The sequence below is a fragment of the Belonocnema kinseyi genome, chromosome 7, assembly GCF_010883055.1.
Source record: "Belonocnema kinseyi isolate 2016_QV_RU_SX_M_011 chromosome 7, B_treatae_v1, whole genome shotgun sequence".
NCBI classification, from domain to species: Eukaryota; Metazoa; Arthropoda; class Insecta; order Hymenoptera; family Cynipidae; genus Belonocnema; species Belonocnema kinseyi.
The window spans coordinates 87264033-87279520 of NC_046663.1; the positions used below are offsets into that span (position 1 = coordinate 87264033).

Consider the following 15488-nt stretch of genomic DNA (forward strand, 5'->3'; position numbering starts at 1 on the left):
GACAAGAAATTTAAATGTGGATTTTCTTTGTTCAGAAAATCGATTTTTAATTTTTTCAGAAAAACCGCTGCCACTTTTGTTCTCAATTAGCCCGAAAGTTATAGAGGTTTAGAGAGAAAAATTCGGGTTTTTTGAAAAACAAAGCACAAAATTCAAATACGCATTACGTTTTAGAAAATATTCTGTTTGCAAATCGGAAAAATACTTATCGTCTAATTTCCTCTTAAAAATAACATATTTCGCCCTCAATAGTTTAGGGTGCTGCATGATTGAAAATGGATTCGGTCTATTATACTCAATGTTCTGAAATATGTGACTGTTCATTTACAATCAGTAATTATAATTAAATATCAAAAAATGAACTTTGAACGTTACAATTTTAATTTTTCCATTAAAAAAAATGTAATTCGAAACTCAAAATCTTGAATATGTATGTATAAATAAAAACTGCACACCTATTATTTTCTTAAAAAGAATTTGAGTACATTAAAGTGATATTTAGAATTTTGGAAACAATGAATTAAAAAGTTGAAATGGTTTTGAAATAATTTAAACAATGTGTCTACGTTTAGCCGCAAAATCGGGATATTCGTATCAAAATTTCGGTGTAAATAGGCCACGGCATAATATAAAACAAAATGTAGATTTTAGCAGATTTCGAAAAAAATTAGAAGCTTTTTAAGAATTTTGAAAGGCTTCAGCAGAATAAAAAACATTTTCTAGGAAAATTGAAAATGATTTTTTATTTCGAAAGGTTAATTTTAAGTGAATGTTCCAAAAGATTTAGGAAGATTTACAAAATTATCAAAAACAAATGGGGAAGATTTTAAGGAATTATTTTCTAATTTGGCAGAATTAAAAAAAAAAGTTTTTAATCGAATCATTTCAAAGAATGTTTAGAAGTTTTTTAATAAATTCAAAAATAATTTGAAATGTGGAAAAATGTAAAACAGCATGTAGATGTTTCAATATTTTAAAATAAAATTTCGAAGAATTTTAGAGATTTTGAAATTATTCAAAATAAAAATAATTAACTTTAATTTAAGAAGTGTTCAGTTTATAAAAAATGTAATCGTTCAATTTTTAATGTTTCTAGCTTAAAATTGCTTTAAATAATATATAATTTTGAAAATCTCTAATTCAGTGATTGATTCTTAAATTTGAGCATTGAAAATGATAACTTGGAATTATATTTTTGTAACTGTAACTGAATCTTTAAACTCTACAATTTATAAAAGTTAAAAAAATTCATTTGATAGTTTAACTGCAGTCAATTGAAAAATTTTCAGTTAAAAAGTTTTAGTAGCTTCTATTTTAGACGTGTAAATTATTGAGCAGTTGAATTCAAAATTATTGTGTTAAAAAACTTTTAAACTTCAATTTAAAAAAATTTTAATTTAAGAGTTCCACTTTCAGTGCTTTCATTTGCAGCTCAGTTTCTATTACTTTAAATAAACAATCTTTTAACTTTAGAATTCGATTTTTAAAATAGTGTAAAATATTTTAGTCGTATGTTCTCGGATTTTTTTCATTTCGCCGTGAATGCATTTTCAACGAACTAGGTATATCTAGTTGAAAAAATTCTCATTTTTTCTCACTTTTTTCGTCAAAAACTAAGCTATTTCAACTTTTTTGAGTCAGGGAAAGTCTGAAAATCGAGGATAAGTCAAAAAAATTTGTTAAACCTGGAAATGCCAGGGATTTTTTTTAAGGCGGAATATTTTATAGAAACATTTCCTACGAATTCAAAACTCCACTATTTTGTATTACAGTTTGTAATGTAATTTAGGCTCCTATAACTTTCAAAACAAGAAATTTAAAAAGATTTTTATTTCTTTTAACGCTTCAACGGGTTTAAAAAATTTCATACAAAGTGAAGTTAGCCTAATTCTTAATGGTAACGAAAAGATAGCGTATTATTCGTAGAACCCATAGATATAAACTGAATGACAATAATTCTTCATTCTTTAAGTTTGAGCTATATATTACTGTATCTAACTATTTGGTTGAAGATTCTTTTTTCTTTTTTTATTAATTTTTTCAACTGCAAATTTAAATATTCAATGATTGGTTGGACAGTGATAGTTTTTATTGGAAAATTTATGTTTCTGATTAAAAATTCATTTTTTTTATGTGTACAAATTAATTTTTTTGTTGAATTAAGAGCCTTCAGTTAAAGGTTCATAATTTTAGTTGAAAATTCATCTTTTTGTTTTAAAACTCAAATATTCCAGTTGAAGGTTCATCTTTTTGGTCGAAAATTCATCTTTTTGCTTAACAATTGAACACTTTTTTCCACTTTTTCTCTCTTTTGTCTGAAAAATCTTTTTCCGTTGAAAATTCAACTCATTAAAAAATCGTATTTTTTGGTTGAATTTAAATGTTTTTGGTTAAAAATTAACATCTTTTTGGTTGAAATATAAAATCTTACATTTTTTGCATAGAATTTCTGTTTTTGGAATGGATTTTGGATTCATATTTTTAATTAGCAATTCATCTTTTAAAAAATGAAATATTTGGTTAAAAATTCGTTTTTTCTTTGGCTCGAAATGAATTTTTTTTAACTAAGAATTTAACTATTCATCTTTTTGGTTTAAAATTCAGCTATTTCAGTTGAATATTCATAATTTAATATACAAAACTAATCAATTTTGTTTGAAAATGTAACTATTTTTTGTATTTTTTCACTGTAAATTTAACTGCTCCAATAGAATATTTCATCATTTTAGTAAAAAATTGATCGCCATTCAATTTTTCATTGAAAGTACTGTGACTAATTTAAATAAAAAATATACATTTTTAGAAGAGGATATATTCATGATTATTAGAACGATTAAAAACATAAAAATTGTTTATTTGACCAATTTTTGTTTTCTGTATTTTTTATCCTTTTGAATGCATTTTCAATGACCTAGGTATATTGAGTTGAAAAAAAATTATTTAATTGCAGAAATCTTGAAAAAATCTGTTGTAATTATTTAAAACGTTGTATAAAAAGATTGTTTCTTCTTTTGTAAATGTAAAAATTAATTTTAAATCTTTTCCCCATTTTTCGTGAAAAAATTACCCTATTTCCCCCTTTTTTGAGCTCTTTGCGCTGTGGTCTCTGTGCAATCAATTGGTTTAACTTTAAAATGTTTGTTTGCAGAATCATTTAAGGGACACTTTGGACCAGTCCACTGTGTGAGGTTTTCACCAGACGGAGAATTGTATGCGAGTGGTTCAGAAGACGGTACCTTAAGACTGTGGCAGACAATAGTAGGCAAAACCTACGGTCTGTGGCGATGCATCGAACAGCCAACGATCCAGGAAAACAATGCAGTTCTGAACAATAAACAAGAAGTTTCTGCCAACTGAGTTAGTTCATCCATGAATGGAACTTGTGCACCACGTGAAACCGAATCTATTTGCCTCGAAAGTGAGGAGCGCAGACTAGAAAACTGAGTTAGGGAATAGATTTTGTACAATATACTTGTGCCGAAATCCTTTGTACATATTTCATAGACGACTAGACAAAAATGTCGATGTTGTTTGTTGTTCATCTTTCATGAGTTTCTAAGTCCACCAAGGCTTTTTACTTTACACGCTTTGGTGAAGACTTTGCTCGAAGGGAGGAATTTGAAACATGAGTTAGAACGACTATTTATTACGAACGATTAAAAATAAAAATTAACATTTATTAAAGTTATACATATGTATTATATTACAAAAGTAGGTAGAGGTGTAATGAGAAATAAAGAAGTTTTGAAAGGTACGACGTGCGTGAATTTGAGGAACGCCTTTCTTTATACAGGTATAAAACGTCATTACTGCTTCTAGAACTTCTGGCAGTATCGTAGTTGCTTTTTTTTAAGCGAGATCACCATTGTCGCATTTCTTCTTCTTCTTCTTCTTTCCTTAAGTCGAGCGGCCGTGAGTAAAGTCACGTGCCCATTACAATTACGCATACATACAAAAATAATTCTCACGCGAATTTTATATCTGTAGAGTACCAAGACTTGAGCTTAACATCTATATTTACACTCCTGCAGGTATACTCTCTCCTGTCTTTCGTTTCCTCGACGGAATTCGAAAATCGCCACTGTAATCTTGGACCTCGATGTCTTTTCTGTACAGATATTATGCTGAATCCCTGCGGATTCAGACAGCCGGCAGTTTGCGACTCGAAGAGCTGGCACTTGATGATGTTCGTTTGGTGGAGGAAAAAGTGTCCAGGGAGAAAAGAGGGGGGGGGGGGGGGAGTTGCCAGGAAAACTATGAAAGTAGAATTGTAGTCCGTAGTAGGAGGAGGAGGAGGTTTCTCAGTTTTCAGCCAACAAATTGCGAGAGGTCTGGCAGTTTGAAGCCGTTGAAGGTGGCTGGTGTTGGCGAACCTCGCAAACTGCTTCTGTGTTGGTTGAAGCCTGGGAAGCCACTGTTTGGTGTGGTGAATTGTAATCTTGATGATGATTCAGTTGCTGCGAGGACGAATCCACATTGGGCAGTGCAGACGTCGTCTCGTAAAATTGCTTCTCGAGAAGCTTCCCGCAGAAGTTGATTGCAGTCGGTTACTCGTAAAGAGGCGCACTGGGTCTGGAAAGAAAAAACGATTTAGGATTATTTAGTATTCATGATTTTTTTTTGTATCAACGCTACCTGCAGTTTTGAGGGGTAATTATTTCTGGTGGAAATGCATTTACAGAGGGTGTCTAGCGTTCTGGAAATTCTTAAAAATCTAGAATTTTTATTCCTCTTGAAAAAAATAGGTTTTTGTTTTTTCTAAGTTGAACGAAAAGAGACTGCTGAACTATTTTTGACATATTTATGTAAATATGTTTCTTATTTATTCCTGATTTTCTTCAAATTTAATAAACAAATTTTTAATCTACATTTAACTATTTTGTTAAAAATTTGTTTTTTTTTTGTCATTTTAAATTAATTTTTTTAACTGAAAATTTAAATATTCTGTTATTTATTGGAAAGTGATCGTTTATATTTGAAAAGTCACGTATACGGTTGAAAATTTGTTGTTTTTTGAAATTAATCTATTTTGTTCAAAATTTATCTATTTGGTTAAAATTTTAACAGCCAGTTAAAGATTCATCATTTTAGTTAAAAATTCATATTTTTCGTTAAAAATTCAAGTATTCCAGTTAAAGGTTCATCAGTTTAGTAGAAAATAAATCTTTTTGCTTTAAAATTGAGCTTTTATTGCCATTTTTTTTCTATTGACTGAAAAGCCCTTCTCAGTTGGAAATTGAACTTAAATTAAAAAGTCGACTTTTTCTGGTTAAATTTAACTGTTTTTGCTTTAAAATTAACATATTTTTTGGTTGAAATATTAAATACTACATTTGTTGCTTAGAATGCTTTTTTTGGAATGAAAATTTAATTACTTGCTTGAAACTTGAACTCTTGTAAAAAAAAATTTTTATAATTGAATATTCATAATTTTAATTCAAAATTCATCTCTTTAAAAATGGGCTATTTTGTTGGAAAGTCGTGTTTTCTTTGACTCAACACTAATTTCTTCAACTAAAAATTTAACTTCATTCTTTTTGTTTAAAATTAAATTATTTCAGTGGAACATTCATAACATTAGTTGAAAATTAATTACTTTGTTTAGAAAATTATTTAGAAACGAAATTGGTCTGGATTCGATCATTAACTTTTATAATTTAACTATTCAGGTTTTCCTTGACAATTTATCTTTTTTAATTGAAGATTAATATATTTTGTTGAAAATTTGTCTTCAGATATTTCAAATTTTGTTGAAAAATCGTCTTTGTTTAATAAATAAATCTTTTTTCATTCTTCATCTTGCTTGAAAAATCTTTTTAGTTGAAAATTCATCACTGGTACATTTTTTAGTGGAAAGTTACTTTTTTCAACTGCAATTTTTTTTTAATTGAAAATTCATCTGTAAAAGTTTAACCACTTTGTTGAACATTTATTTTTTATTGACGGTTCATGTATTTTGTTAAAAACCGAACTATTTTGTTGAAAATTAATCTATTTTGCGGAAAATGTCGTTATTTTGTTGCGACCCCCTTTTTTAAATATCAACTAGTATATTTTTCGTTAAGAATTAATTTTTTTGTTGAAAATTCAATCGTTTTTGTTTAAACTTTAATTTTTTTGGTTTGAATTTTCGACTATTTGGTCGAAATTTCATATTTGTAAGTAGAAAATTCCAGTAATTGGTTGAAAATTCAACTATTTTGTTAAATGTTCATTTATTTAGATTGGAAACTTAATAGTTTTGTAGAACATTCGTCTACATGGACAAAAAAATTGTACTTTTGGATTAGAAATTCATCGTTTTTTCGTTCAAAATTAAACTGTCTTTTAAAGGATTTAATTGTTTGCTTGGAAATGCAGTTTTTTTTATTAAACTGTAATCTTTTTACTTGAAAATTTGATCATTAGATTAAAAATTCAACTGTTTTGGTTTAAACATCTTCCTTTTTTATTGAAAATTCATATTTTCTTGTAGAAAAGTCTTTTCACTTAAACAAATAAATTAGAATTATTAATGGTCATATTAAAAAAAATTGGCTTGGGAGAAATCAGGGAATTTTGAAAATGAAGTTTTGCGGCCACCCTGTAGCATTTTTTAAATAAGATTTCGCGTTTTTCATCATCAGAACTGAGTTTTTTCAGTACACTAGCGACAATTTCGTATTAACTTTCACTTTAGTTGAGGATTCAGTCTTTCAACCAGTTCTAATAAAAAAAGCTCATACCGAATTAAACTCACTTTAATTATAGGAACAGCAAAAAATTATTAGATTTAAAAAATGTTATAAAATTTTCTGTAAAGTTGAACAAATCGGGGAAAAATAAGAAACTTTGAAATATTTTCGATTTTAGCAACGTGATTTTTCACCGAGATAAAATGAAAAATCACCAAAAAGCGGTTTTTTGGCCATAAAATAAAATTTTGGGGATACATGGGAAAATTTGAATGATACTTTTTTTATTTCCACTAGATTTATAATTTCTACTGTGGTTCGTGAAAATTATTGTTCCACTACAAAAAAAGGTACCTGGAAGAATTAACTTTTTTATCCTGGAAAACCTGGAAAAGTCCTTTTTTTTTAAAGAAACGTTGGAAATCTGAATAAACACAATGAAAAGACAATAACAGGATGTTTACCTCATCCATAATTTAGTTCAGTGCCCAATATTTTTCTTCAGGCAAATAAAAATTTGCTTTATATATTTAATTACTCTGATTTTCATTTGGAATAGGGACTTTTCCAAAAGAATTGCATTTCGGACTTGGAACAGTTAGTTTTGTGAAATAATTATAATTCTTAGTTGGAACAGTGGATTTCAGTAATGAATTATACATAGTTTTTACGTTCTAGGATAAGGAATTTTAAAAAAGAATTGAAGGGTAGCAGGCCATAAGGGCCTATCCTCATTTTAACGATTCTACAGAAAACTTACACAAAAATAAAATATTTCACTTTTTTTTTAATAAGAAAATACTTTTAAGTTAAATTATTTTTTAATTCAATTATATTATTATATCGTTCAAGTTGCCCTTATTTGAACTTTGGATGGCAGTAAAAATCAATTTTCAATTCAAATAAGATTGGATACGGCTGATTCGATTCGAAAAAGGTTTAGAACTATCAATATTCAAAAATTTGTTATTATGGTTTTTTAAATAGTTTATGTTTTTAATATAAGAAAATAGATACTTAGCGATAAGAACGCGCGCTTCGTGCGCGTTCATTTGATTTATGCGGGTAAAAAACCCATTTTATGAACAATATAAGTTTAATTTATATTCAACGAATTTTAAATGATTTCTACTTTTTTGAATGAATTTTTAAGATTTTCAATGGTTTTAAGAAATTTCTATGGATTTCAACAATTTCAAAGTATATGAAATATTTAATTATAAATTTTCTTTTTTTAGACTTGATTTTAGAGTGAATGGATTTCCAACACTTAAAAATAGAATGAATCAGTTCTTTAATTATTTAACTTGTTCAAAAATGTTTAGAACTCAATAATTATAAAGTTCTTATTATATATTTATTATAATTGGTTTATGTTTTTAACATTTGAAGATAGATATCCCGGCATATTCTCTCTCGCTTGCATTTTGTGTAAACAAGTTTTTCATCAATAATGTCATGCATAATGTAAATTCAATTGAGATTTAACGAATTTCAAACGATTTATACTTATTTTAATGGATTTTTATTGTTTGCAATGATTCTAAAGGATTTTAACGATTTTTTAGAGAACTTTAAGGAAAAAGTTAAATTTTATTACAAAAGAGTTTCAACAATTCCAAGTGATATTAAATATTTCATTATAATTATAAGTATCACGATTTAATTATTAATGAAGGCATTTTTAAAAGAGAAATTATTATTGATCATGTGAACTATTTAAAACATACAAAAATACTTTAATTTATAAATTTCCCTTTTTTATACTTTTTTATATCACTCTGAATGGATTTTCAACGACCTAAGTATAGAATTAATCATTTATTAAATTACTAAACTCTTAAACAATTTTTAGGATTCAATGTTTGAAACTTTTTTATTATGGATTATTAAATAGTTCTATGTTTTTAATATTAGAAAGTAGATACGCAGTGATGAGAGTACGCTTTGTACGCGTGAATTTTATTGAAACCACTACAAAAAAATTTATGAATAATATAAATTTAGTTTATCTTTAACGAATTTCAAATTATTTCTACTTACTTTCATGGATTGTTGCGGTTTGCAAATATTTTAAAGGATTGCAACGATTTTCTAGAGAACTTAAGGAATAAAGTAAATGTGATCACAAGGTATATGAAATATTCAATTATAGTTATAAGTATCATGATTTAATTATCAGTGAAGACATTTTAGTAGGGAAAATATTATGGATTACGGAAAGTATTTGAAACATAAAAAATTTTATTGAACAAGTTTTGTACTTTTTCATAAATTCTTTAATGGGATAAGTCATCAATATATCCTTTAACATTATTTGAAAATATATGACTTATTATAAAAAAAATATTTCTTCTTTTCTACCTGCAAAAATAAATGTTTAATTTTTCTCCTATTACTCCCCTTTTTCGCGAAAAAATTAACCTATTTCACCCTCTTTGATCTCCCTTTGTGCTGCGATCCCTGATTATTTTTTTTTCAATTCAGAAACTTTATTCGATTGCAGATAAATTTTGGTTAATTAAAGTTCATCTATAAATTTAGTACATTTCTAAATTTAAGATGTATGCTTTTCAAGTACATATTTACTTTTACTCTGTAATGCAATATAGATTGAAAATAAAAGAAAAAGTGGGAAAGTATAATTTAATTTGATAGATCCCTATTCATCAAGACCACGAATTCAGAAAATATAATTATTTTATATATCCCTATGTATATTTGATGATTTCAAAAAGTAGTTGAGAATGGAAAGATTTTAAATTTAAATAATTTGAAATTAAACAATTTTAAATTGAAATTTAATAAAAATTGAATGATCTTATATGTATACGGGTAATTCCACAGGAGATTCACCCCCTACATTTTTTTGCGTGAATTTCTTTTCGTTCTTCGTTGAAAAATATTGAATACTTTTTTTTTATTTCAATATGATATGGAAAATTTCCGAGAAATAAATGTTTGAAAATTATTGTGTTAAAAAAAAGTGATCGTCTTAACTTTTTATAACTGAAAAAGTTACCATAAAAGAATTCAAACCTTTGATCTAAAATGCGGTTGATCCCGAAGTTCAAAATGAAAGATACTGAAAAATTGCTCCATTGAATTTTCATAAATAAATGAGACATTTTTTATAAATAAATAGAGATTGCTCAAAAAGGACCTAATTTTTTCACTATTTTTGTGGATTATTATTCCTAACACATTCCAGAATATATTGTAAAATTTTCAAAGTTGAGAAATGGTTACTCGTTGAATTATTAATGTTTAACTGAAGCCGTTACATGATTCAAACGTGCGTGCCTGTAACGGCTTCAGTTAAAGCTTGTCAATTTATTTATGAAAATTCACTGGAGCAAATTTTCAGTATACTTTATTCCGAAATTCGGAATCAACCGCATATTAGATCAAATGTTTGAATTTTTTTGATAAATACTTTTTCAGTTATAAAAAAGTTAAGACGATCACTTTCTTTTAACAAAATAATTTTCAAACATTTATTTCTCGTAAATTTTGCATATCATATTGAAATAAAAAATACTTATTCCATATTTTTCAAAATATAAAGAAAAAAAAATTTTACGTAAAAGAAATGTATGGGGTAAATTTAGAGGGTAAATCTTCGTGAAATGACCCATACGGAAAAATGATTGAATATTCAATTCCACTTCATGTTTAATTAAGTAATGAAAAAAATGGACTCACTCCTTCAGCAGTGCAGATGCAACTACTGCACGGTGTTGGAAATCCAGACTCTCCAATAGCGACATTTCTTCCTCCGATTTGACAACCATGTCTGGTTTCTCTCCAGGCGGAGAAGTCCATATGTGGCATGGAACTACAAGGCACTCGAGGATTCAAGAAGTTACTCGGCAGATCGAAAGCTGCCCTCTGCATTTCATTATGCTGATCCATGTTTTCACACATGACTTTAGAGAGAGTAGTCTTCCTTATTTCCGACAACTGAGGCTCCGTAAACCTGATATTAGGATCATCAGTTTCATACCAAAATCGATCACACTTCCGGGATTGTCTAAACTGAATAGCAATGATACAGGCGAATGTTGGACCCACAAGACCACCTTGAAGAGGTCTTTCGCTCATGCCACCGGGGAACAAGTCGATGTCATCGACAGAGGGATATACTCTCTTCATTCTAGCAATTACTTCAGGAGCCATTTCTCTAGATAGATCTTCAAATGTGGATGCTCGTTTCAGATTACAGAGAGCTCTGTAATTATTATATGATGGGATTCCGTGATCTCTAGCTCGCTGGATGTTCAAGGCTATGAGATCGATACCAGAGTGAGGAATTTGATGATTCTCGAAGAGATGATTTGTCACTTCGCCTGTGATAAATTGATCGAGAGTTTCCATAGGCGTAGCAACAAGACCTCTGAGCATTTCGTCTATCATTCCTTGTTGATAGAGCATATCAATGTTGAAGAAACCATCTCGCAAGAGAATTGGAGGATCAATGTTTTGGTAGTTTGGGTCCATTCGAGGAAGATGAGGTCGCAGGAGCGAGTGGCCAATTCTGTAGGCAGCAGCTGCGAATTCGTTGAGAACACTGGGGTTGCAAGTAGGAGAATATTCCTTGTGATATCCTTGAGGAAGAAGTTTCAATCCATAAAGACTAACGGCGTTCCAACCCAGAATTCTGGGTAGAAATTCGTTGTAGGTGATGTGCTGTAGCATCGCACTGATGATGCGACGGGTCTCCTGGAACAGCTTCTCATGGTCCCAATGAGGATTCACTTGCCTGGAAAAAACGAAATTTCAGATTAAATACAGTCAATTTTCCTGACCGTTTTATACAACCTTGGTCTCTACTAACCTGAGTCCTTCCATAATTCTATTATGTTCTCGCACCCACATAGTGTGCATTACTGTCAATCCAGGTTGTTCTGAAGCTCGTCCATCACCACCAACGAAACAATATCCCGATCGTGACTTGCACTCTGGGTGAGTAGCAGTCTGAGGTAACAGATCCTTTCCACGATTCGGATGAGTCGTGATGTTCATTCTACCATTGAATCCTCTCAAAAGATTGCAAATACAATTATTCTCTCCATAAACAACCGAAGCATCCAAGAACGCCGTGTTTTGATTAACCTGCTCCCTGGGTCCCAAGTTCTGTTGTCCAGGAAGTGACCTCATCGAAGGGAAGCAAAGTCTAGCTCCCGTGGAAACATTCACAGTTGGATAAAAGTGATCGCCAGGTGGAACGGGGAAGGGATTGCACTCAGGATGGACTGTCCTTGCAGAGTCACAGGATCTGCAACTGGGAATGGACTCAGCAAATCCTTTATGAATGGGTGTCATCGTCAAATCGTGGTCAATAAACTGAGCATACTGCATCACCATCAGAGTATATCTATTGTGCAAATTAGAAATGTCAGGATGGATCACAGTAGAAATAACTCTAGGATTCGGGAGTGGTGATCCAGTAACCGAGGAAACTCTTGGTTTAGAAACACCATCTTCATATACTGGAGGCAGCAATCTCGCGAAAGTCGTAAGAGATTTTCCCAGATTTGGATTCCTTAAGTTGTTACAGTGACCTGAGAGTGTTCTATAAGGACTGTTTGGATCGCATGGAGATTCGTCAACTGGACATTCAATTTCTTCGTGATTGGTAGCTTTCTTATTAGGAATCAGTCCAGAAACATCGACGTTTTGAAGAATGTCCGTGAAGTCACTATTTGGGAATCCCAAAATATTATCTGGAGAATCAAAAGCCTGTCTCTTCCTTCTACGACTAAGACCATGAGGGCCGTTTATGATTTCATTCGTTGCCAATTCGAAAAGAATAGAGGAATTAGCCAGTAAGAGTGCATCTTTATTCGCCTTGGAGAAACTGGCTGCGGTTCCAGCTGGAGATTTTGGATCAGCATATCTTTGTTCCATCCAAGACTTGTATTCCAATTGTTTTCTCTGAATCAGATCTTCCACTGCTTTCTTTAAGGCAGCAGAAATCACTTCTGAACTGATTTCTGGAATGATTTCAGTTTCTTCTGTGGTACTCATGTAATTGTCGATGATTGGAGGAGGCATTGGATCCTCATTCCAGGGACTGAGGTCTAGAACATCGTGCTGATTGCAGATGATTCGAACGTTCAAGTATGGATCTTGTTGGAAGAAGGATTTATGTTGTATCCTAGTCATCTCAGTATTTGCGCATAGGATTCCCGCTAGGGAAACTTTTCGAATTTCTGAGAGTTGAGCTGGTGTTAGTCCAGAAGGCGGGATGTCATTTTCATACCAGAATCGATCGGAATTTCTTAGTTTCACAAATTGTTGCTTCAGAAGGCAGACAAAGGTTGGGCCAACTGCTGCACCGTCTCGTGGGATTTCCAGGACTCCTCCAAGGAGAAGATCAATGTCTTCAACTCGAGTATAAATTTCCTCGAGAGCCTTAGCATCTTCCGGACGCATGACTTGCTCAAGTGCCGTGAAGTTTTGGATCTGAAAGAAGGTGTTGACTGTCAGCTAAAAACATCACATTTTTTTTTAAATACAATTAGTACCGCAAGTTCGGAATAATTACCTGCATACTATTTCCAGAGCAATGTGAAACGAATTCCACATATCCAGGTACTCCATGATCCCTGGCAGCGTGAACAAGAAGAGCACTAGGATTCCAATGCGGAAAAGCAGACTCTTGTTTGCTAACATCCAGACTAACATAATTAGCAGAAACCGTCAGGTGCTTCTCCAAGGAATTGACAGTATGTGAAGAGAGAGACGTTAAAGCCTGTAAAGCTGCAAGTGCGACAGCATCCAGAGCACCACCTCTGTTGGTAGAAGAATATCCAGAATAGTATCCACTTGTAGCTGGTCTCAATTCAGGATCAGAGTGAGCAGCTTCTCCCAAAACGCTGGGGACATATTCGTTGAAAGTAACATGTTGGATTTGAGCAACAACCGCTTTTCGAGCTTCCAGATAGAGTCTTGACTCGTCCCAGTGATTATTTTCCAAGGATAATTGTTCAGCAATCCTGTTGTGTTCCGTAAGTAGAGCCAAGTATAGTTGACCTAATGCAGATCCCGATTCTTTGCACATTTCGCAAGCTAATGGATCGACCTTGCCATGACTGTAGGTTCTCATTTTGTGAAGCTTTTCATCGGTATTTCCATAAAGGTCTGAGCCATCCAAGTATCCGGAGGCGCCATTCATCTGTTCCCTGCGTTCGAAGCGACAGATGTGGGCACTGAGAGTAGGTACGTTGCGGTAGTAATTGAGACATGATCCTGATTCATCTACTATCTCGTAACATTCTGGGTGATTTGAAGTCTTCGAACAGCAATTAGTTTGCCTTTGTGGATGGATTGGAGACGATATGTCCCGAAGCAACAACTCGGTCCAGATTCCTGTAAGACTGGTAAGACCCTCGTGAAGAACCTCGGAGTTCAACCTGCTTTGTACCCTGGAGACTGCATCCAGAGATGATGGTAGGGCGTGCCTGCTCACCGACTGCCTTGGTATACTGATACCTGTGAACAAGGCGAATAGTAAATAATTTAGATTGACTGTTTCTTAATTCTAGTTCAAGTATTATAACCGAATTGCTTATTTATTTAGGATGCCTTTGGGGGAACTTCTTTCTTGATGAGTTTCTTTTTTTTAATGACCTACTATTGAGAAGACACTCGGATAAATTGGTCTGGTATTTTTAATATATTTGAAGTCCTCAATGCTAATAGGGATCTTTTCAGCTGCCAGTACTGATAAAATCAGGTGTCTTCTGTTTATAGGATTGGCCTACAAATAAGATTTTCTCTAGCTGTGTCAAACTAAACGTCTAAAGTTTCTGTTAGTAGAGGCTGGTTTAAAATAAAAATTGAAACAAAAAAGAAACAATACCTCAAAGGTGGGGCAACAAAAGGACATAAGATCTATCTATAGAAGTTAAAATAACAAATGAATACTTAAAGTTTTGAATGTGAAGGTGGAAGGAACATTATTTACATCTCTTTGGTATTGTGAAATAATTAAATGAAAATTACACCTGTTTGTTCTGCTTAAAGAGTTGCGAAACGATCAAGCAGTATGATGCAACTTTTATCAGAAATAGAAAATAATTATTTATCGATTTAAATACTTTTATGATTATATGGATAAATGTACTCAGAATCGCCTAATAATAATTAGAAACTGAAAAGGCTATAATCATTTACATAATTTAATTACTCAGAAAATTATTTCTGAAGTAATACTTTTCAAACATTCACCACAAACATTTTAACCTTTCTAGAATGTTATTTACGTATGCTTTCTTTAAATCTCTCGTCATCCGAGTTTATACATTTTCCAAATAAAATTCTTAAATTTCAACATCTGAAAAAAGAATACTTTCAACTTTGAAATGTAAGAAAAATTATACTAATGATAGTTAGACAATTTTGCAGAGAATTAAGGTTTATTGTAAGGATATTTTGTGATGAAATCGATAAAATTGAGATGAATACAAACTGAACTATATGTATATATTTTTTATATTATATATTGTATTATTCCGAATAAAAATGCTTCGACTTGAGTTCGACTTGAATTGCCCCCAATCAAGACATGCTGTAGTCGAAAAGGTCGACTTGAGCATGTCTCAGTTTTGGAACGGGGCCAGACTTCAATTTATGTTTTGGAGACAAGTTTCTATGTCTTGAAGTCATACATTTATCTCTTGAGTCAAATTTGTATGACTCCAACACGAGCGGTTTATAACTTCGAGTGTATACCTGTCCTAATTAAAAGGGTCATTCCCACTCATAAAAGCTAATCTTTGTTAATGATTAAACAATCTCGTATATTTT

General features: G+C 31.4%; 2 protein-coding genes across 2 annotated transcripts in view; one reads left to right on the plus strand and one right to left on the minus strand.

Moving 5' to 3' along the window:
* The window catches only part of LOC117175946 (serine-threonine kinase receptor-associated protein), a 20742-nt gene extending 16988 nt beyond the window's left edge, over nucleotides 1-3754 (plus strand). Inside the window, exon 5 of the mRNA XM_033365815.1 lies at nucleotides 3149-3754. Within this exon, the coding sequence (XP_033221706.1) occupies nucleotides 3149-3357 (209 nt within the window). The 3' untranslated portion in view covers nucleotides 3358-3754. The remainder of the gene's footprint in view (nucleotides 1-3148) is intronic.
* LOC117176547 overlaps nucleotides 3746-15488 on the minus strand; it is a 44503-nt gene continuing 32760 nt past the window's right edge. The window contains exons 5-8 of the mRNA XM_033366802.1: nucleotides 13225-14171; nucleotides 11512-13142; nucleotides 10380-11436; nucleotides 3746-4572 (exon numbers count right to left, since the gene is read on the minus strand). Coding sequence (XP_033222693.1) covers nucleotides 4309-4572; nucleotides 10380-11436; nucleotides 11512-13142; nucleotides 13225-14171 — 3899 coding nt within the window. The 3' untranslated portion in view covers nucleotides 3746-4308. The remainder of the gene's footprint in view (nucleotides 4573-10379; nucleotides 11437-11511; nucleotides 13143-13224; nucleotides 14172-15488) is intronic.